The following is a 16,025-nucleotide window of genomic DNA, read 5'->3' on the forward strand; positions in this document are numbered from 1 at the left end:
ACAACATTCACGGCTCTTGAGTCAAAGTACATTTATGGAAGCTGAGACCAGCCCGGCTAAGTGTCTGATGCAAGGTTGGGGGAAGCTGGCTCTGCGGGGCCGGACGCTGCGCTGCCTTCTCCATGCTGCTGTCGGAGGTACTGTTCCAACAAGGCGGACAGCTGAAGGGGCTGACGCTGCAGAAGGGAGTGAGTCTGAGATGTCAGGAAGCTCAGGCCGCCCACCAGCTCGCCCTGCATCAAAGACTGAGAGGGCAGTTTGGAGTAATTCAGGAAACCCTGATAGCTGAGGATGGTGTCATCGATGCAGCCACCTGGAAGAAAGGGGGCATGTCAGAACTAAAGTACTTAGCTGCCCAAGCACCAAGCTGTACTCTGGAGACTAAATAACAGTCCATGCCCTTAAGGACCATGCGCTCTAATAAAGGAGAAAGCGTGTAAATAACCAGCTAGCTACAAAATACAGACAGAGGCATTAGCAACTAGAGGACCAGGAAAGACCTTTTGCAGAAAGTGGGCTTTGGGAAGAGTCATGAAGGAACACCAGGAAACTAAAAGGTGCAAGTGAGGAGGCAGGGCATTTCAGGCCTGGGAGATCGCCACTGCAAAGGCACAGCAGTGGGAAAGGAAATGTGGCATTTGAGGAATTGCACAAAAGCCAGCCCAGGGAGCTGGATGGTGGAATACATGGAAAGAGAGGAAAGTGAAGGAAGTCTGGGAACACAGGAAAGGGCCACATAATGAAATGCTTTAGATGTCAGACAGAAGACTTTATAGGTATTTCAAAAGTTTTAAGCTTGGGAAGCTGAAAGAGACTCAGCACTCCCGGGAAAGGGCCTGATCAAACCTATATGTTAGAAAAACCACCTTGGCAACTGAGTGCAGGGAGGACTGAAGCTAAGGCAGGGAGAAGAGCTAAAAGGCTATGGCAGTAGTTCAGGGGAGAAAGAAGGGCTGAATTATGGCAGAGGTCCATGTGAGTGGACATTAGGGGATATACAAGAGATCTCATAAAGGTAGGAAAACCAAGACTTGGCTATAGATAGGATATAAGGATAAATGAGAGGGAGGATGGCACTGAGCTTCAAGGCCTGAAACTAGTTATCTTTATTTACATAGTGCTTTAAGGTCAAACATTCTTATTTGACTCAACAACATTCTCCAGGTCTAGCAATATATTCCCTAAAGCTGTTTCTACCTCCCAGCCTTTGATTAGACAGTTTTAATGATCTGAGAAGACCATGTCTCCTCATTCCTACTTCTTCTCCAACTAGTCCAGGAAGTCTTGCTTTATTAATTCTATCTGGTCCTGATCAACCCATCACTAAGCAAGAACTTTTATGATTTGTCTTACATAACTTAGTATTTGTGTATATACACATAAAGGTGTAATTTCAAATTTTTATTTATACATGTCCCAATGCTCCCATTACCTTGATGGCTAGAGGGTATGTCCCTCCAATACTCAGTAAGAGGGTTATACTAAGAAGGACAGCAGATCCAGGGTCCTGATGAAGAATGAGGCGACCTGGATAATTTGACTAAAACATTCCCTACCTTTCTCCCTTGGATGTAATGGACTTTCTCTAGGTGTCCATTCCCTTCGATCACTGGTGCATTACCTGGAGATGATGCCCCCAACTCCATCCCCACTTCCCCCAACTAGGGCTCTCACCCAGTAGTGGCAGGACAGGCACGCTCCTCAGGACCCGAAGCATTTCCTTCGCCTTGGGTTCTGGGCTCACCAGTAGCATGTTATGGCCAACAAAGAGAGGAAGCAGGTTTTGGTACTTGGATTCTGCCAGGAATGGCCTCAGGATCTGAGGTAGGGAGAGTATAATTGAGAGAATGAAATACCCCATCACCCACTCCCAGCATTCAATACCTGTCAGCGTGTGGATGGGAAATGAAAAGGGAACATGGAGCCACCACGGTCAGCCTAAGTCTTTTTCTCGCTTCCCCAGGACATGAGGAAAGGGAAAAGATGCTGCTGCTCTAGTCCAAGAAGGAGAAATTAGGGCAACATGTGATCCCCGCCTTTTCCTTACTGAATTGGGAAAGACTTTCACAAAGATGTTGTGTTTCCGAAGCTGGTGCCTGACAAGAAGCTTATCCTCAGCACTCAGGGCAACATTCTGACAGACAGCAATCATTCGGTTTTTTCTGAAAACTTCTGCCACCTCCCTCTTGAGCAGTTGAGTCAAGCCTGACTCCTAAAAATTTGGAAGAAAGACAATATGAACAGGCATTGGGTATTTGCTAGCTCATACCCCCTAAGAAAAACACACACACACACACACACACAAACACACGCACACACGCGCACACACACACACACACACACACACACACACACAGAGGCATAACATGGCTGACTCATGAAACAAAATGACTTCTGAAAAGTCTGTGTTTCAGAATCAATGAAACCCTGAGTACATGTTTTCATTTCAAAGTGCTGGAGACTCTCCCATAGTAGAAAAAACTGAAGCAATAATTTAAGGTAACACCTTTAAAACTTTTTTCCATTTGTGACCCCTTTTTGTCTGAGAAATTTTTATGCTACTCCAGGTATACAGGTATATGAAACAGGTATACAAATCAAACATTTGTTGACAATAAGTCTTAATTTCACAACCCCATATTGCAGTTATGTGACCCCATATGGAGTTGCCACCTAGTTTAAAAAGCAATGATCTAAGTGAATGGAGTCCTGTTAATCCTCTGCTTTGGTCAAGGACATAAAGCCAACTTGATCTCACACATTCTTCTAACAGTCTCATACTGCTTCTTACCTCTGAGACTGGCTTGGGAGGGGGGGGCAGACAACAAGTGGGAATAGCAGGTTTTGGGGGGATATACTGGGTCAATGCCATCAGCTTCTGTCTCTCAAAGTGCATAACTCGAACATGTCGGGTGACAGCCTTGGAAGCATGGCGAACAGTCTGGATGGTGGGCAGCTGACCTGACAAGATAGAGGATAAAACAGGTAAGAAATAGTTTACCATGAGTAAAAGGCATAGAGTTAAAATATGTCTTCCATCCCTTCTTCCCAAAGAGACAATCACAACTCAGTTACAAAGTTCTGAAGATGGCCAAAGCCTATCTCTTATTATTCTTCTGTGACCTTAAAGAACTTATTGTCTGGAGCTTTGGTTTTGAAAAAGAACAGGGGATAAAGTATTTTGAACTTTTTTGGGAAAATGTCACAGTCATTATTACTATTCCACAGCGCTTGAGGCAAATAGTAAGAAGAAACATAGTACAAGGAGAACTAGAAGGGAAATCAGGAATGGATAATGTCAGGGAAACCTGGGAAGACAAACTGTGCAAGAATTAGGAAAATAATTTATATAATACATTAAGGAGAAAAACAACTGTGAAAGACTTTAAACATTAATCACTGTGATGAAAAACAATGAATTCAAAACAATGACAGAAAGGCGATGAATGTAAAGCAAAGAAACATACATAGTTGTATACAAGGAACTTTTGGGGGGGGCTAGATTATACACATATGTATTGAGATTTATTTATCCATTTGTTTTATTTACTCAATTAGAAGGGAGAAAATAATGGGATCAATTTTTTAAATGCTTGATTGAAAAGGAATAAATTTTAATAAAAACTGAAGACTGAAAACTAGAGTTTAAATCCACTGTGTAGATCCTGGACAATTGACTTAGCCTTTCTGAGTCTACTTCATCTATAAATGGATCAAGTACCTTAAAGTCTTGTTGTGAGGCTCAAACAAAATATACTTAGGAGGGATCATAACCTTAAGGTCTTGGAAGTTATGCAAATAACACCTATTGTTTCTTTATTTACAAAATGAGAAAACTCATTTGGATCACAGGACCAACATATTTCAAGTTCAGAAGGGGATTAAGGAAAACCATCTACAAGGAAACTGGAGCCCAAGGCCATATCAAGTAAAAGGATCATATTTGAATACAGGTCCACTAATGTCAAATTATATGCTTTTTCTGCCACATAAGTTTCTAAGTGCCCTCAGCACTCTAAAATACTATAGGAAAGTCAGAATTAACCTCATTCTCTTCAAATCTATTAACAACTGCCGGTGACCTCCCCAAAAGACTCAGAGGATAGGCACTAAACATACGTCCTTTTAAGGACACGGTAAAACCTCCATAATCTATCCATTCAATATTTAATATGTATCAAGAAAAGTGCTGGGCAATAAGAATATAAAAGATCAAAAAAAATAATAATAATAAACCCTGGCCGCTAAAAGCTTACAATTTGCTAAAAAGTAACAACACAGACCAGGCAAGACAAACTACACACAAAGTATTATATATGGTAGCAGGAAGACTCTAAATAAATGGGGATCAGGAAAAGTCCTGCTTAAGAAGGGGACCTGAAAGTCTTGAAAGAAGCTGGAGATACCAAGCGACCGATGGGAGTGGGAACGCATTACAGGCAGGGGGAACAGCCTGTCTAAAGGCGTGGGGGCGGGAGGTGGAATGACGGCCGGTAGCGCTGAATTCTGGAAAGCTAAGGATGGGCCACACTGTGAAGGGCTTTAAACCTCATACAAGGATGTTGGCATTTGGCGGCTCCCCTCGTCCCGTAGGGATGAGGAGGTCAGCCTCGTTGGGAGTGCAGAGAAGTAATTCTTCGAATAGGAGGCTGTCCTGGGAAAGCTGGGGGACACAACGGGAGAACATCTGCCGGGGTCAGGGGTCACTGAAGCCAGCGAGGGGAAATCTGGGTCCAGAAGTCACTGAGAAGGGTCAGACGTAGGCCAGGAAGCCCGGCCCCCGAGGTCTTTGGTTAGAGGGCGTCTCCCCTCCATGGGGATGCTTCCCACTTCTTACCAGCTCGGGGCTGGAGCCGGCGGCCCAGGATTCCAACCACGGCCATCGCCATCTTCACCGGCCGCTGTACGGGTCCCGGTAGGAGACAGAAAGAACAGAGGATTATGGGACTCCGAGCTCAAAACCGGAAGCTGTAGCGCCGCACAGGGGCGGAGTCTACGGCAACCTTCCTAACTCCTTTCGTCTCCTTTCTTTCGTCCCGCCCCGCTTGCTAGAGCTCACGCTGGCGCAGGCGCAGGCGCAGATCAAAGCATCTCGTTTCCTAGCAACGGGATCCAGTGCGGAGAACAGCCCCAACCCTCACTGCAGCGCCTCCCGGTGGCAGTCTGCTGTATCGGGGCTTCCTGATCTCCCCTTTACATCCCCTTTAACCCTCTTTGCTCATTGCTTCTCAACTCCTGGATCCCTGCTTCCTCCCCATTGCAAAAAGGGTGACTCCACCTCCCTCCTCTGTTATCCCTCCTCCAAATATCAGAACTTCCCTCCCCGCCCCTCCTTCACCCCACTCTCGGTTCCAGTATCCTCAAGGGCTCCAAAGGTGCCTTTTCTTCCTTCCCTACTCCTACCCCGGTCTTCAGTCTCCACCCCGCTAAAGGAAGCCATGCATGGAGGTAACAAGACAGGTGTGTTGTTGGTTTTCCCTCCACAACTCGACCACTGAGCATCATCACCTAATTCACTTCTAGGAAAGGTGTGACTCTGAGCTCTCTTTTCTTTTTAGCTGTTCCTGCTCAGACCCCTGTGGGTATCTGCATCTCTGATGCCCTCATTGCCAAGAGGAACTTGGCTTTCACAAAAGAGGAGGATCCTTCGGAGGTGACGTGAGTATTTAATAGGTTAGAAGGAGAATCCAAAGGCTCCTTGTCCCGTCCCAGCCAGAACTTCCAAATTTTATTCTTTACCAGTCCCTTTCTTCACCATTCCCTTCTCTATTCCTCTCCACAAAAAAAACCTGCTGAGATTGGGCATTTGAAAAAGAGTTGTAAAAAAAAATAGGGTATGGGAATTTCCCTGCAGAATCATGTCAACAAGACTTAAGGTCTTGTTTATTTCTTTGAAAAAAAGAAAGAAAGAAAAGAAAACTTCTGTTGCTTTCTTTTTCTTGCTGAGGCAATTGGGGTCAAGTGACTTGCCCAGAGTCACACAGTTAGGAAGTGTTAAGTGTCTGAGGCCAGATTTGAACTCAGGTCCTCCTGGCTTCAAGGCTGGTGCTCTAACCACTGTACCACCGGAGCTGCCCCATTTATTGCCCTTCTTGTCAATTTCACAATCCTTCTTGAGGATTCACTGGAATCCTCCTCACACTGCAATTTCTATTACTCTGGAAACTCTTGAGTCCAGTTTGGGCCAGGGTCTGACAACCCTTAATACAAACATAAGGACATTCTTGCTGAGAGCTAATTTGAAATCTTTCAGCCCTGCTTCTTTCTTTGAAAATACCCTGAGAAACTGAAGGTATGGGTCTATTACTCCTCCATGGCTGCCTCTCTTACCAGGCCTCAGGCTCTTGCTATGCTGCAGACTGTTCGGCTAGATCGAGAGGGCATTGGCTATATTGGAAACCTGGAGTCCCTCCAAGCCCTTCACAGCCTCTACCTTCAAGAGGTGAGTTTTCTCAACCACCCTATGGGATTGTGGAACTTCAGTTAAGAAGGGCCCCCCAAAAACTCCAACTTCTACAGGAGCCTGGTCAGACCATATTTAAAATTTTGTATTTAGTTATTGGGGTTACATTTGAAGAAATTACGGACAAATAGAGATATACCCAGAGGGAGATGACCAAGGGAGTGAGAAGACAAGAAAACTTGATATCCAATAATTATTTAAAGAACTGGGTGTGATCCAGCCATTCTGGAGAGCAATTTGGAACTATGTTCAAAAAGTTATTAAACTATGCATACCCTCAAAGGGTATGATCCAGTAGTGTTTCTACTGGGCTTATATCCCAAAGAGATACTAAAGAAGAGAAAGGGACCTGTATGTGCCAAAATGTTTGTGGCAGCCCTGTTTGTAGTGGCTAGAAACTGGAAACTGAATGGATGCCCATCAATTGGAGAATGGCTGGGTAAATTGTGGTATATGAACGTTATGGAATATTATTGTTCTGCAAGGAATGACCAGCAGGATGAATACAGAGAGGACTGGCGAGACTTACATGAACTGATGCTAAGTGAAATGAGCAGAACCAGAAGATCATTATACACTTCAACAACAATACTGTTTGAGGATGTATTCTGATGGAAGTGGATCTCTTCGATAAAGAGATCTAATTCAGTTTCAACTGATGAAGGATGGACAGAAGCAGCTACACCCAAAGAAAGAACACTGGGAAATGAATGTAAACTGTTTGCATTTTTGTTTTTCTTCCCGGGTTATTTATACCTTCTGAATCCAACTCTTCCTGTGCAATAAGAGAACTGTTCGGTTCTGCACACATATACTGTATCTAGGATATACTGCAACATATTTAACATTTATAGGACTGCTTGCCATCTAGGGGAAGGGGTAGAGGGAGGGACAGGAAAAATCAGAACAGAAGTGAGTGCAAGGGATAATGTTGTAAAAAATTACCCTGGCATGGGTTCTGTCAATAAAAAGTTATTAAAAAAAAAAAGAAGAAGAAGAAGAACTGGGTGTGTATTCCACTTCCAGTATTGGGAAGAGAAGATGTAGGAGTACCCATAGGATTCATCCTCAGTGAGAACAAAGAAAGGTGCCACAGCAGAAAGTGTGCTAGATTAAGAACTTGAGTTCAAAATCTGCCTCTGCCATTACTACCTATATTAACCTATACAAATCACTTTCCTCTCCGAGCCTGAATTCCTCCATCTGTAAAAGGACTTAAATGACCTGCAGAGTATCATTAGGAGGGAAAATTTTCTGATACTTAGTACTCTATCTTGATAGAGAAGCAGCCAAAAAATGAGCTGACTCATGATATAATGATTTCCCTATAACTGAAAGTCTTTAAGTAGAGGCCATTTGTCCAAATTGTTGTTTTATGATTCAAGTATAAATTTCACTAAGTAATTAAAATCCCTACTTAGCTCTGAGAGTCTATAATTTTGTAAATCCATTCTGTCAAATCTTCTGCCTTGAGAAAGGACTTTATTCAAATAATCTCAGCTAAAACCCAAAAAGGAGAACTGCACTCCATACTAGGCCATATCAGTGACATGCTCTCCTTATCAGGCAGTTCTTTCGGATATCTAGCCCAAATTTCTTATGTCATAGTCTAAGCCTCTTATGGAAAACAATAGCTTAGCCTCTTTTCTTAGAGACAGAGACTGCTTCCCCGTGGCCCCCCATCTTCTCTCTTATATGTTGACCTCGTTCCTTGAACTTTTCTTTATTGGTCTTACCAAATCGGATCAAAAAATAATTGAGTGCTCACTATACAATAACAGTGTTATTCCAATTTCCCTATCTCTCCTTGGTCTGGCCTGTCTCCTACATTCTGATTGTGGTACCAAAACAGATGTTCGTGGGGTTTGCCCTACGTACCAGATCCAACCAGCCCTGAATATGACAGCTGTAGTAAATAGGATAACTGTGGGAGATCTCAATAGAAAGGTCCCAGAACTAAGTGCTGAAAGGTCTTTCCAAGCAGGTAATCTTTACTTCAGAGATATATTGTTTAAAAAAAACAGTTTTTCTAACCTCATAATGTTATATAAATGTGAGTTATTGTTTTTCTCCATTTCTCCAGAGTTGCAAGATTTCCTCCAGATATTTGAATTAGAGGAGAGGAGAAAATTATTCTAGGTTTTGTTTTGTTTTTTTATTTCTCACCTTCATGTTTCTTATTATAGAACGAGATCCAACGAATTGAGAACTTAGACTGCCTGCCTTGCTTGCGGTAAGTGATACAGTCCAACCCTCTGGGTTGCACGGGCCTTAGAATACCTACAAGAAATTAATGAACCTGTTTTCAGAACAGGTAGCCTGGCTTCCCCTTCTTTTCCAACATCTACTTCTCTGCATTCCACTGTTTCCCAAACCATGTCTTGTGCCTTTCATAAACTATCTGATTAGCTCCTTGTGTCTCTATTTCCCTTTCCCCCCAGCTTCCTAACTCTGGCAGGAAACAAGATCCAACAGGTAGAAAACCTTCATGGTCTCCAGCAGCTGCAGCTCCTGGACTTGTCCCACAACAAAATTGCAACATTCCAACTAGGTAAGAGGCCTCTTGTCCTGGCTCAGGGGACCAAGCCCCCATCCCTGTTCATTGTTCCTCCAAACCCTGAAGAGCTTTCAAGAAAGCAGGGTAAAGTTGAGGGGCATAGCATAGATAATTGCAAAAAACTTGGTACTTGGCAAAGGTAAGAGTGAGAAGGGAAGTGTCTTAATTGATTGCATTTTTCCCTTCTGTCCATATAGCTGAGCTTCCCCAGAACCTCCTCGTCCTTAATCTTGCTGGGAATGATTGTACCAAGCAGGATGGCTACAGGTAAGTAAATGGGAGAGAGCCAGACTTAAAGAAGAAAAAAACAAGCTGTTTAGAGAGTAGAGGGAACATTCTCTTTTCTTCCACCATTTCCCAATGATCCCCAAACTCTGTCCTTTCTTGCATAGACTACTTCAGAACAACTGCTTTGATTCTATAGCCCCCAGCCTAGTCCTGGTCCTATGTGATGATGAATGGACAAATGCAGCATCCTATGAGCCACCTCCTCACTTCCAACTAGATTGTTTGCCTTGAGGTACAGAGCAAAGGACTGTTTCTTCTCTATTTTCCTGTACCTCCTTGATACCTTGGATAAAGGTCCTTGCACACAGAGGATGCACCTTTCCAACACAATGTTATCTTTTCTTCCCTGTAGGGAAATGGTGATAGAGTTCTTACCTCAGCTTCTGGATCTAGATGGTGAGATGGTGCCCGGTTGGGAGGACCAGGAGGAGGAGGAGAACAAAGTGACAGACACCCAGGATGAGTTCCCAGAGTTAAGTGGCCCCTTCTGTGCAGAACGAGGTGACTGTTCTTCCCCAAACCCATATTTCTCCTAATCTATACAGACAACAGGCATAGGGGTATGACAGAATAGATGTCAAGATGATGTCACCTCAACAGCATAACCACAAGCAAGAGAGAGAAGGGGCAGAGCAAATCTGAGCTGCCTCAAGAATAGAATCTATAACTATAATTGGGCTTTAGTTGTAAACAGACTGAATGACTCACTCTGCCACCAAACCTCCATGTTATCTGTCTTGTATCCCTATCAGTCTCATGAAGAAAAGTTTATATAGGAAGCTTAAATGTGCTTCTTCCAGCACACTATCTCCCCAGTGTCCACAGTAAAACAATAGAATTTTAGCAACCAGGCTTCAAGTCTAATTAATTTTAAAAGGATGTAAATCCAACAAATGGCTTCCTGTTCTTTAAGTTTCCATCTATTGGAGGAAAGTCTCATGGTAGTTTCTTCTTGTTAAATCAGTGTGTGCTTCTGAGGACCAAGTAGGACTCATCTTTTTTGTGTGTGGAAAAAGTAAAAAAATAAAATAGGCTAGAATGCAAATAGTCCAGGTGAGTTCCTACTCAGCCTTGCCTTTACGCTAAGTCCTCTGGATGCATCTAAGGCTATTTACCTGGAGATTGAGTTGTCCCAGATACAACAGTAAGTTACAGCTCTGGATCCAGCCTTGTCTTTCTGAATTCAGGAATCTGGATCTGTGCTTCCTTCTGCCACAGGCTTTTTCCAAGAACTAGAACAGGAATTGTCCAGAAACAGGGACAGAAGAATAAGAAAGGCCCTGATGGAGCATGAAATGAGGATGGCATTGAAGCCTGTGATCACTGATCTCTCACTGCTGCCAGGGGCCCCCCCTCCACCTAAGAGCCACAATCCATCGTCAATGTCCAAGCAAGACACAGCAAGGACCAAGCCCACTACCACTTCCCCTGGGAAACCTGCCATTAAGAAACCCCATGGACTAGACAGCCAGCGGCCAAGCCATACTGTCCAGATGGACAAAAAGGGAAAACTGACCACCAGCCCCCAAGCTAAAGCTCAAGGCACTACCAGAACAGCAACTATTAAAGCCAAGAAGTGAAAGGTCACAGCCTCTTTATACCCTATGGGAAGAATAAAAGATGGGGAATAAGAGCGATAGAGTTTAAATTCTCATTCTTTGACTGAAGTTCATTCTAATAAAGAATATTTGGTTCCCAATGTTCCTTTCACATAACTGAGTGGAGAAATTAAAATTGGGAACCTCAGTGACCTGCCTGGCCACTCCTCCCATATCAGACCAAGGGTTAAAATTCGATGCACAGGGAAAAGAAAAACAAGTTTATTGAGTCAGAACTGTTAGGTCAGATCAAGGTCCAGAGTGATTGCAGAAAACACAACCTCCCTGAACAAGGAAGTCTGGGTCCAGGAAGAGGCTCCATTGGAGTGGCTACAGTTGGTCATAAGCTTGACTCTCCTTTTCTACAAAGGCCTGGAAAAGGCTGGCCAGTTGCTGGGAAGACAGAGTCCTTTCCCCAGCCAATATCTTCTTCAGAACTTCCTGTCCTTCCTGCTCCAGATCCTGCTGTTTCTTCTGGAGCTGCAATCCAAGTTCCTAACAGAAAGAAACAAGAGATTAAGCCCCAAGATGGAGCATACATAGAAGGCAAGAAGAGACCTGCACTTGCCCTTCAGGGTGGTGCGGGATATGGTAGGAGTAGAATGAAGAGGGAGAGAGGGAAAAGAAACAAGAAATGCTGAGATACAATAGAGCAGGGCTTTTTAAACTTTTCCATTTGTCACTCTTTTTTTCACCCAATAAATTGTTATGCAATTGCAGATATATAGGTATAAAATAGGTACTCAAACATTTGTTGACAATAAATCATAAATTTTAAACAATCCTTTGGTATACATATAATTTTACCATTTATTAAAGACAAAAACAAATTTGCATACGAGTGAAATGGATGTGCTTATTTTTACATTAAAAATATTGATGGAATATTTGATACTTTTTACTGTTGCAAAATTTTTCAGGATTCCCCACATTGTTACACAACTGACCCACAGTTTAAGAAGCTTTGCTATAGAGCATCAATCATCACAAGAGCAAACCCAGCCAGTTTTGGATGCCTAGTCACCCTTTCAGGGGCCCACCTAACCACAGCAATGAGGAAAAGGGCAGCCTTCCCTTTCAAGAATTCTTACTAACTTGTCAGATTAATTCCCTTTGCTCACCTGGTCAATCTCCATCCGCCCCAGGGCTGCCTGATGCCCCTGATAGAGTGGGTGTCGGCGATCCACCTGAGTCTGAAAACGTGGATAAGCCCGGACAGGATCTTTGTCCCCAAAAATAGGAGATAACACCTGGGGGACCTGAGCCACGCCAGCCTCAAACACAAAGGGTTTGAACACTGATCTAGGAGGATGAGGAAGACATGAGTAAGCTGATGGGCTTCATTCTGGCCCCTTCTCCCAAATTCTACAAGCACTCCCATTCCTGTGTATTCTCTCTTTCAAATTTCCTGGGTCTGCCTGCCTCCCTCTTCCTGGCACCTGGAGGGGTCTGGTGTGGCAGTGAGGAAATGGACACAAGGCTGGGTGGGGTCCTGGGGCAGGACAGACACCATGCTGGCTGTGGTTCGGAAGCCTCCAGAATCCATACAGATGCCACTCTCCTTATTCCGTAGGATGCCCATCATTGTCATAGCCGTGATGCCACCTGCCAAGGCCAAGAGTAAGAACAGTCAAACCCCCAGTGCCATGGAGAGAACCCAGGAAACGTGTCTCCGCTGGGGACTCCCCCCCTCCCACCCAGAGTGTAGAGCAAAGAAACTTGGATCGCAAGGTGTGACCCTGTGCTTTCCTCATAACCCTGAGCTGCCCTTCCACCCCCTCTGACTCCATCAGTTCACCTTGATTCTGTTTCAGAAGTTCCTGGCCAGCCCGGAATCGGGCTTTGGCAGCCTCCATGCGCACAGGTTGATGGACCAGTGAGAAAACCTGGGCAAAGTCAAAGGGAGTTTGCCCATCCCACCAGCCCTGCTTCTGGGCATGGGCCCGAAGCTCCGGGTGTTCCATGGTGATGTCTGTGCCGATGCTCAGTTGATTGGAGAGATTCCGGGCACCTTCTGTTGGGTTGGAGAAAGGGAGAGAAGGCCAGAGTTAGGGTCCCCCTCTGGGGAAAGTCCTGGTCATTCCACACTCTGGATCATCTCTTCCCTGGGCTCACTCAATGATTTCTCCTTCTAGCTCCTTAACCCCACCCTAGCTGTTCACATTTTCTGTTTGATTCATCGGGGGGAACCTGAAGCTAGGAAAGCTGGGAGGGATCACTCACCTTGGATCCTCTGTGCAGCCCAAAGCTTCCCAGCTGTTTCCAGCACCCAGGCTTCTTTTCGGTCAGCCAGCAGAAAGGTGTTGTGGTAGCAGAAGGGGGTGGGGTCTTCCCGACAGCTGCCCCCCTGCCCATATTGCTCCAGCAAGCTAGTGATGACCTTCAAAGCCTCCTGGGAAGAGCTGCCCCGTTCTAATCCTAGCCTAATAAAGAAAGCAGCCCAAGAGGAGGTTATTAGGGGTACCCCACAGGCAGAATGGAAACTGTCAGGACCAAAAGACCAGAGTTTACACAGCCCAACAACTGGAATAAATCACTGTAAAGGAAATGGCTACAATGTATTTAACCAGACTAACCTTCAGGAAAAAAACAGTTCCTGCCCTCAGAGACCAGCTAGTCCAGTGGGAAATATACAAGCCCTACTCCTCCAAGTGTCCCTAAGTCGGCTGGGATGGAAACTAGGTAACTAGAGATGTCAGCTGGATGGGGAAGAAACATGTAGAAAGTCAAAGTATACTTCTTATATTTATGTCAAAACCCATTACATGGCAAGAACCAAAATGTTGGTAGAAATAAGGGAACTGCTTTGTTCATATCTCTATTCATTCTTGAGAGCAGCTGACATCAATTTTGTACTTTTCAATTTCAAAACGTTCTAGATATATTTTCTTATAACAATCCTATGAGGTAGCTAATGGTATAATTTTATTTTGTTTAGATATGAATTCAAATCTTGTCTCAGACATTAGCTATGTGACTGTGAGCAAATCACTTAACCTATTTGCCTCAGTGTTCCCTATAAAAAATAGGGATAATTCTCCAATATGGTTGTAAGAATCAAATGAGATAATATTCATAAAAGGAGTTTGCAAACTCTTTAATACATTGGGTAAATGCTAGCTTTTGCTTTTATTCAGATTTGGAAAGTGAGGACCAATAACTTGTCCATGACTGATCACCCACCTAGTATCAAAGGTAGAATTTGAACAGTGTATTTGAACAGTGTCCTGGATCCCTCACCTGAGCAGGTCCATGCCAAGAAGGGCCTCTTCTTGACCCACTGGCTCTTGTGTCCATACAGCTTCATTGCCAATGCAGACGCCATGTTCATTGGCACCCATCTCAGCTCCCCACAGCCAGGCTGGTCGGCTCAGGATCACTGAGTAAGTTCTCTCCACTTGATCCACCTCTATGTATGTGCACTGGGAAGTGAGCAGGTCTAGTCAGCGGGTTTAGATATATTCAGGTTTCCTCCCCTTTTCTCACTTAGGCTCTGAACTGAAAAGCATCTTAGGAGACGGATTAGTCCTTATTTTACAGATATGGAAATTGAGGCTGGAGATGTATTATTACTTGCCCAAAGTTCCACAGGTACCACAGGTTGTATCAGAGATGTGTTCTGCACTCATGTCCTGACTTCCTATTATACTACTGGCATGGTCTCCCTCCTAACCCCATACTCACCTGGAGCCGGCTCCCTGGCGCATGAGTCCGGGAAGGGACCAACACTACCTCCTGTACCTCATCCCGGGGCCGGTCTGAGTTCTTAGCAAAGATGACAGCAGGAAGGGCGGAGGCCGGGGGGAGGGAGACAAAGCAGTCGCAGGAGCAGGGGGCATTGGACTGGGATGAAGATGCCATCATCTGTGGGGCAGGAAAGGTGAGCCATGAGCCCCGGTGGGGATCCGCCACTAACACTGACGACTTCCCTTGACCCGTCCTCCGCTGCTGACCTAGGTGCTCCTTCCCCCAGGCTCGGGTTCCCCGAATAGCCGTTCCGTCCACCTGCACAGCTTGCACTGGCTGCACCCCCGCTCGGGGGCAGAACGCTCTCTGTCTCCGCCACGTGCCTACGTCTCTTTCTGGATGCAAACAGGTTGCACGGCGGAGCCCGATTCTCCTCCGACCGAGCGCACGGAAACTCCTGGTCACGCACGGCCACATCTCTGCAACCCTCTTGGAAACCTCTGCGCGGCTCCCTTCCCCCCACTTCAACTGTATACCCTGGAGGTACGACTCACCACTCTCCCATTCCTAAAAGAAACCCCCCCACAGAATGCACTGAAGTTTCCCTTTTGCCTCTCCAGTGCACGCTCAAGGGCGCCCTTTCAGCCGAATCTTCCCCCCAGTACCTTCAAGACTCCCAACCTCGGACAGGTCTTGGTCACCAATACTTTCGGCCTGTGGCCCCAGGAAGGCCTGGACAAGGGGGAGGAGCCGCCGATCGGACTCTCAAACTGCAGTTCCGGCCTTGCCCACCAGGATGTGCACCAGCATCACCTTGGCTGAAGGAGCCTTCTACTCCGCCCTGTCCCGCCCCGTCCCATCCCATCTCCAACCTGACTTGACACCCGGCCCCGCCCTATTTAATGCCAAAAGAGGAAGGATGCTTCCTTATCCAGCGCATTTCCATACCTTCTCCTAGAGGATCCTGAGGCTGGAAGAAAGAGCTGGATTCTGGAAAGCAGGGAATTCAAGATTCCCGCTATGCAGGGTGCTCCAAGAGTCTTAGTTCAGTTTTTAGCTATTAAAAACTTATTGAAGGAAACCAGTATTGGAGGTGCAATGCTTGTGAGCCAAGCATTTACAAAATATTTCATTTGATTCTCACACCAACTCTGAGAAATGGATGCTATTATCATCCTATTTCACAATATATAAGGAGCTTATCAAGCAGAGATTAAATTATTTGGCCAGGATCATTCAACTAGTGTCCAAGACAGGATTTAAACTTGTCTAACTCCGGACCCCATACTCTAGCCACTATGACACATATCTGCCTGCAATTCCTCCTTTTTGTTTATGTTGGTGTATATATACAGTGTCTAGCACAATAGCAGTAGATATTTAATAAATAGAAGAAAGCTAAATAGGTAGGAAAGAAAAGAAGGAAGGAAGG

General features: G+C 45.0%; 3 protein-coding genes and 1 long non-coding RNA gene across 6 annotated transcripts; 1 reads left to right on the plus strand and 3 right to left on the minus strand.

The window, feature by feature from the left end:
* Positions 1-16: 16 nt before the first annotated feature.
* On the minus strand, positions 17-4,952 carry MRPL10 (mitochondrial ribosomal protein L10). 2 transcript variants are annotated; one of them, XM_051994693.1, is made up of 5 exons: positions 4,838-4,952; positions 2,792-2,961; positions 2,048-2,212; positions 1,675-1,819; positions 17-313 (listed from the first exon to the last, which is right to left on the minus strand). In XM_051994693.1, the coding sequence occupies exons 1-5, from the start codon at positions 4,887-4,889 to the stop codon at positions 57-59; spliced, it is 789 nt and encodes a 262-aa protein (XP_051850653.1). In that variant the 5' UTR covers positions 4,890-4,952; the 3' UTR covers positions 17-56. The 2 variants fall into 2 exon arrangements, with proteins under 2 accessions (XP_051850653.1, XP_051850654.1); XM_051994694.1 differs by lacking the exon at positions 4,838-4,952 and adding an exon at positions 4,556-4,664.
* A 98-nt stretch (positions 4,953-5,050) lies between these two features.
* LRRC46 (leucine rich repeat containing 46) lies at positions 5,051-11,019 on the plus strand. Its single transcript, XM_051994692.1, has 8 exons — positions 5,051-5,460; positions 5,559-5,658; positions 6,334-6,442; positions 8,650-8,696; positions 8,905-9,014; positions 9,218-9,287; positions 9,661-9,809; positions 10,527-11,019. The coding sequence occupies exons 1-8, from the start codon at positions 5,439-5,441 to the stop codon at positions 10,886-10,888; spliced, it is 969 nt and encodes a 322-aa protein (XP_051850652.1). The 5' UTR covers positions 5,051-5,438; the 3' UTR covers positions 10,889-11,019.
* Positions 8,543-10,519, minus strand: LOC127560258 (uncharacterized). Its single transcript, XR_007953288.1, has 3 exons — positions 10,424-10,519; positions 9,508-9,654; positions 8,543-8,743 (listed from the first exon to the last, which is right to left on the minus strand). It is a non-coding gene; the product is annotated as an uncharacterized LOC127560258 (long non-coding RNA).
* Positions 11,020-11,106: 87 nt separating the features above from the next.
* SCRN2 (secernin 2) lies at positions 11,107-15,457 on the minus strand. 2 transcript variants are annotated; one of them, XM_051994690.1, is made up of 8 exons: positions 15,259-15,457; positions 14,591-14,770; positions 14,147-14,328; positions 13,130-13,329; positions 12,705-12,920; positions 12,346-12,511; positions 12,028-12,208; positions 11,107-11,401 (listed from the first exon to the last, which is right to left on the minus strand). In XM_051994690.1, the coding sequence occupies exons 2-8, from the start codon at positions 14,768-14,770 to the stop codon at positions 11,237-11,239; spliced, it is 1,290 nt and encodes a 429-aa protein (XP_051850650.1). In that variant the 5' UTR covers positions 15,259-15,457; the 3' UTR covers positions 11,107-11,236. The 2 variants fall into 2 exon arrangements, with proteins under 2 accessions (XP_051850650.1, XP_051850651.1); XM_051994691.1 differs by lacking the exon at positions 15,259-15,457 and adding an exon at positions 14,860-15,237.
* Positions 15,458-16,025: the final 568 nt, after the last annotated feature.

This window comes from Antechinus flavipes, chromosome 4 (assembly GCF_016432865.1).
Source record: "Antechinus flavipes isolate AdamAnt ecotype Samford, QLD, Australia chromosome 4, AdamAnt_v2, whole genome shotgun sequence".
NCBI lineage: Eukaryota > Metazoa > Chordata > Mammalia > Dasyuromorphia > Dasyuridae > Antechinus > Antechinus flavipes.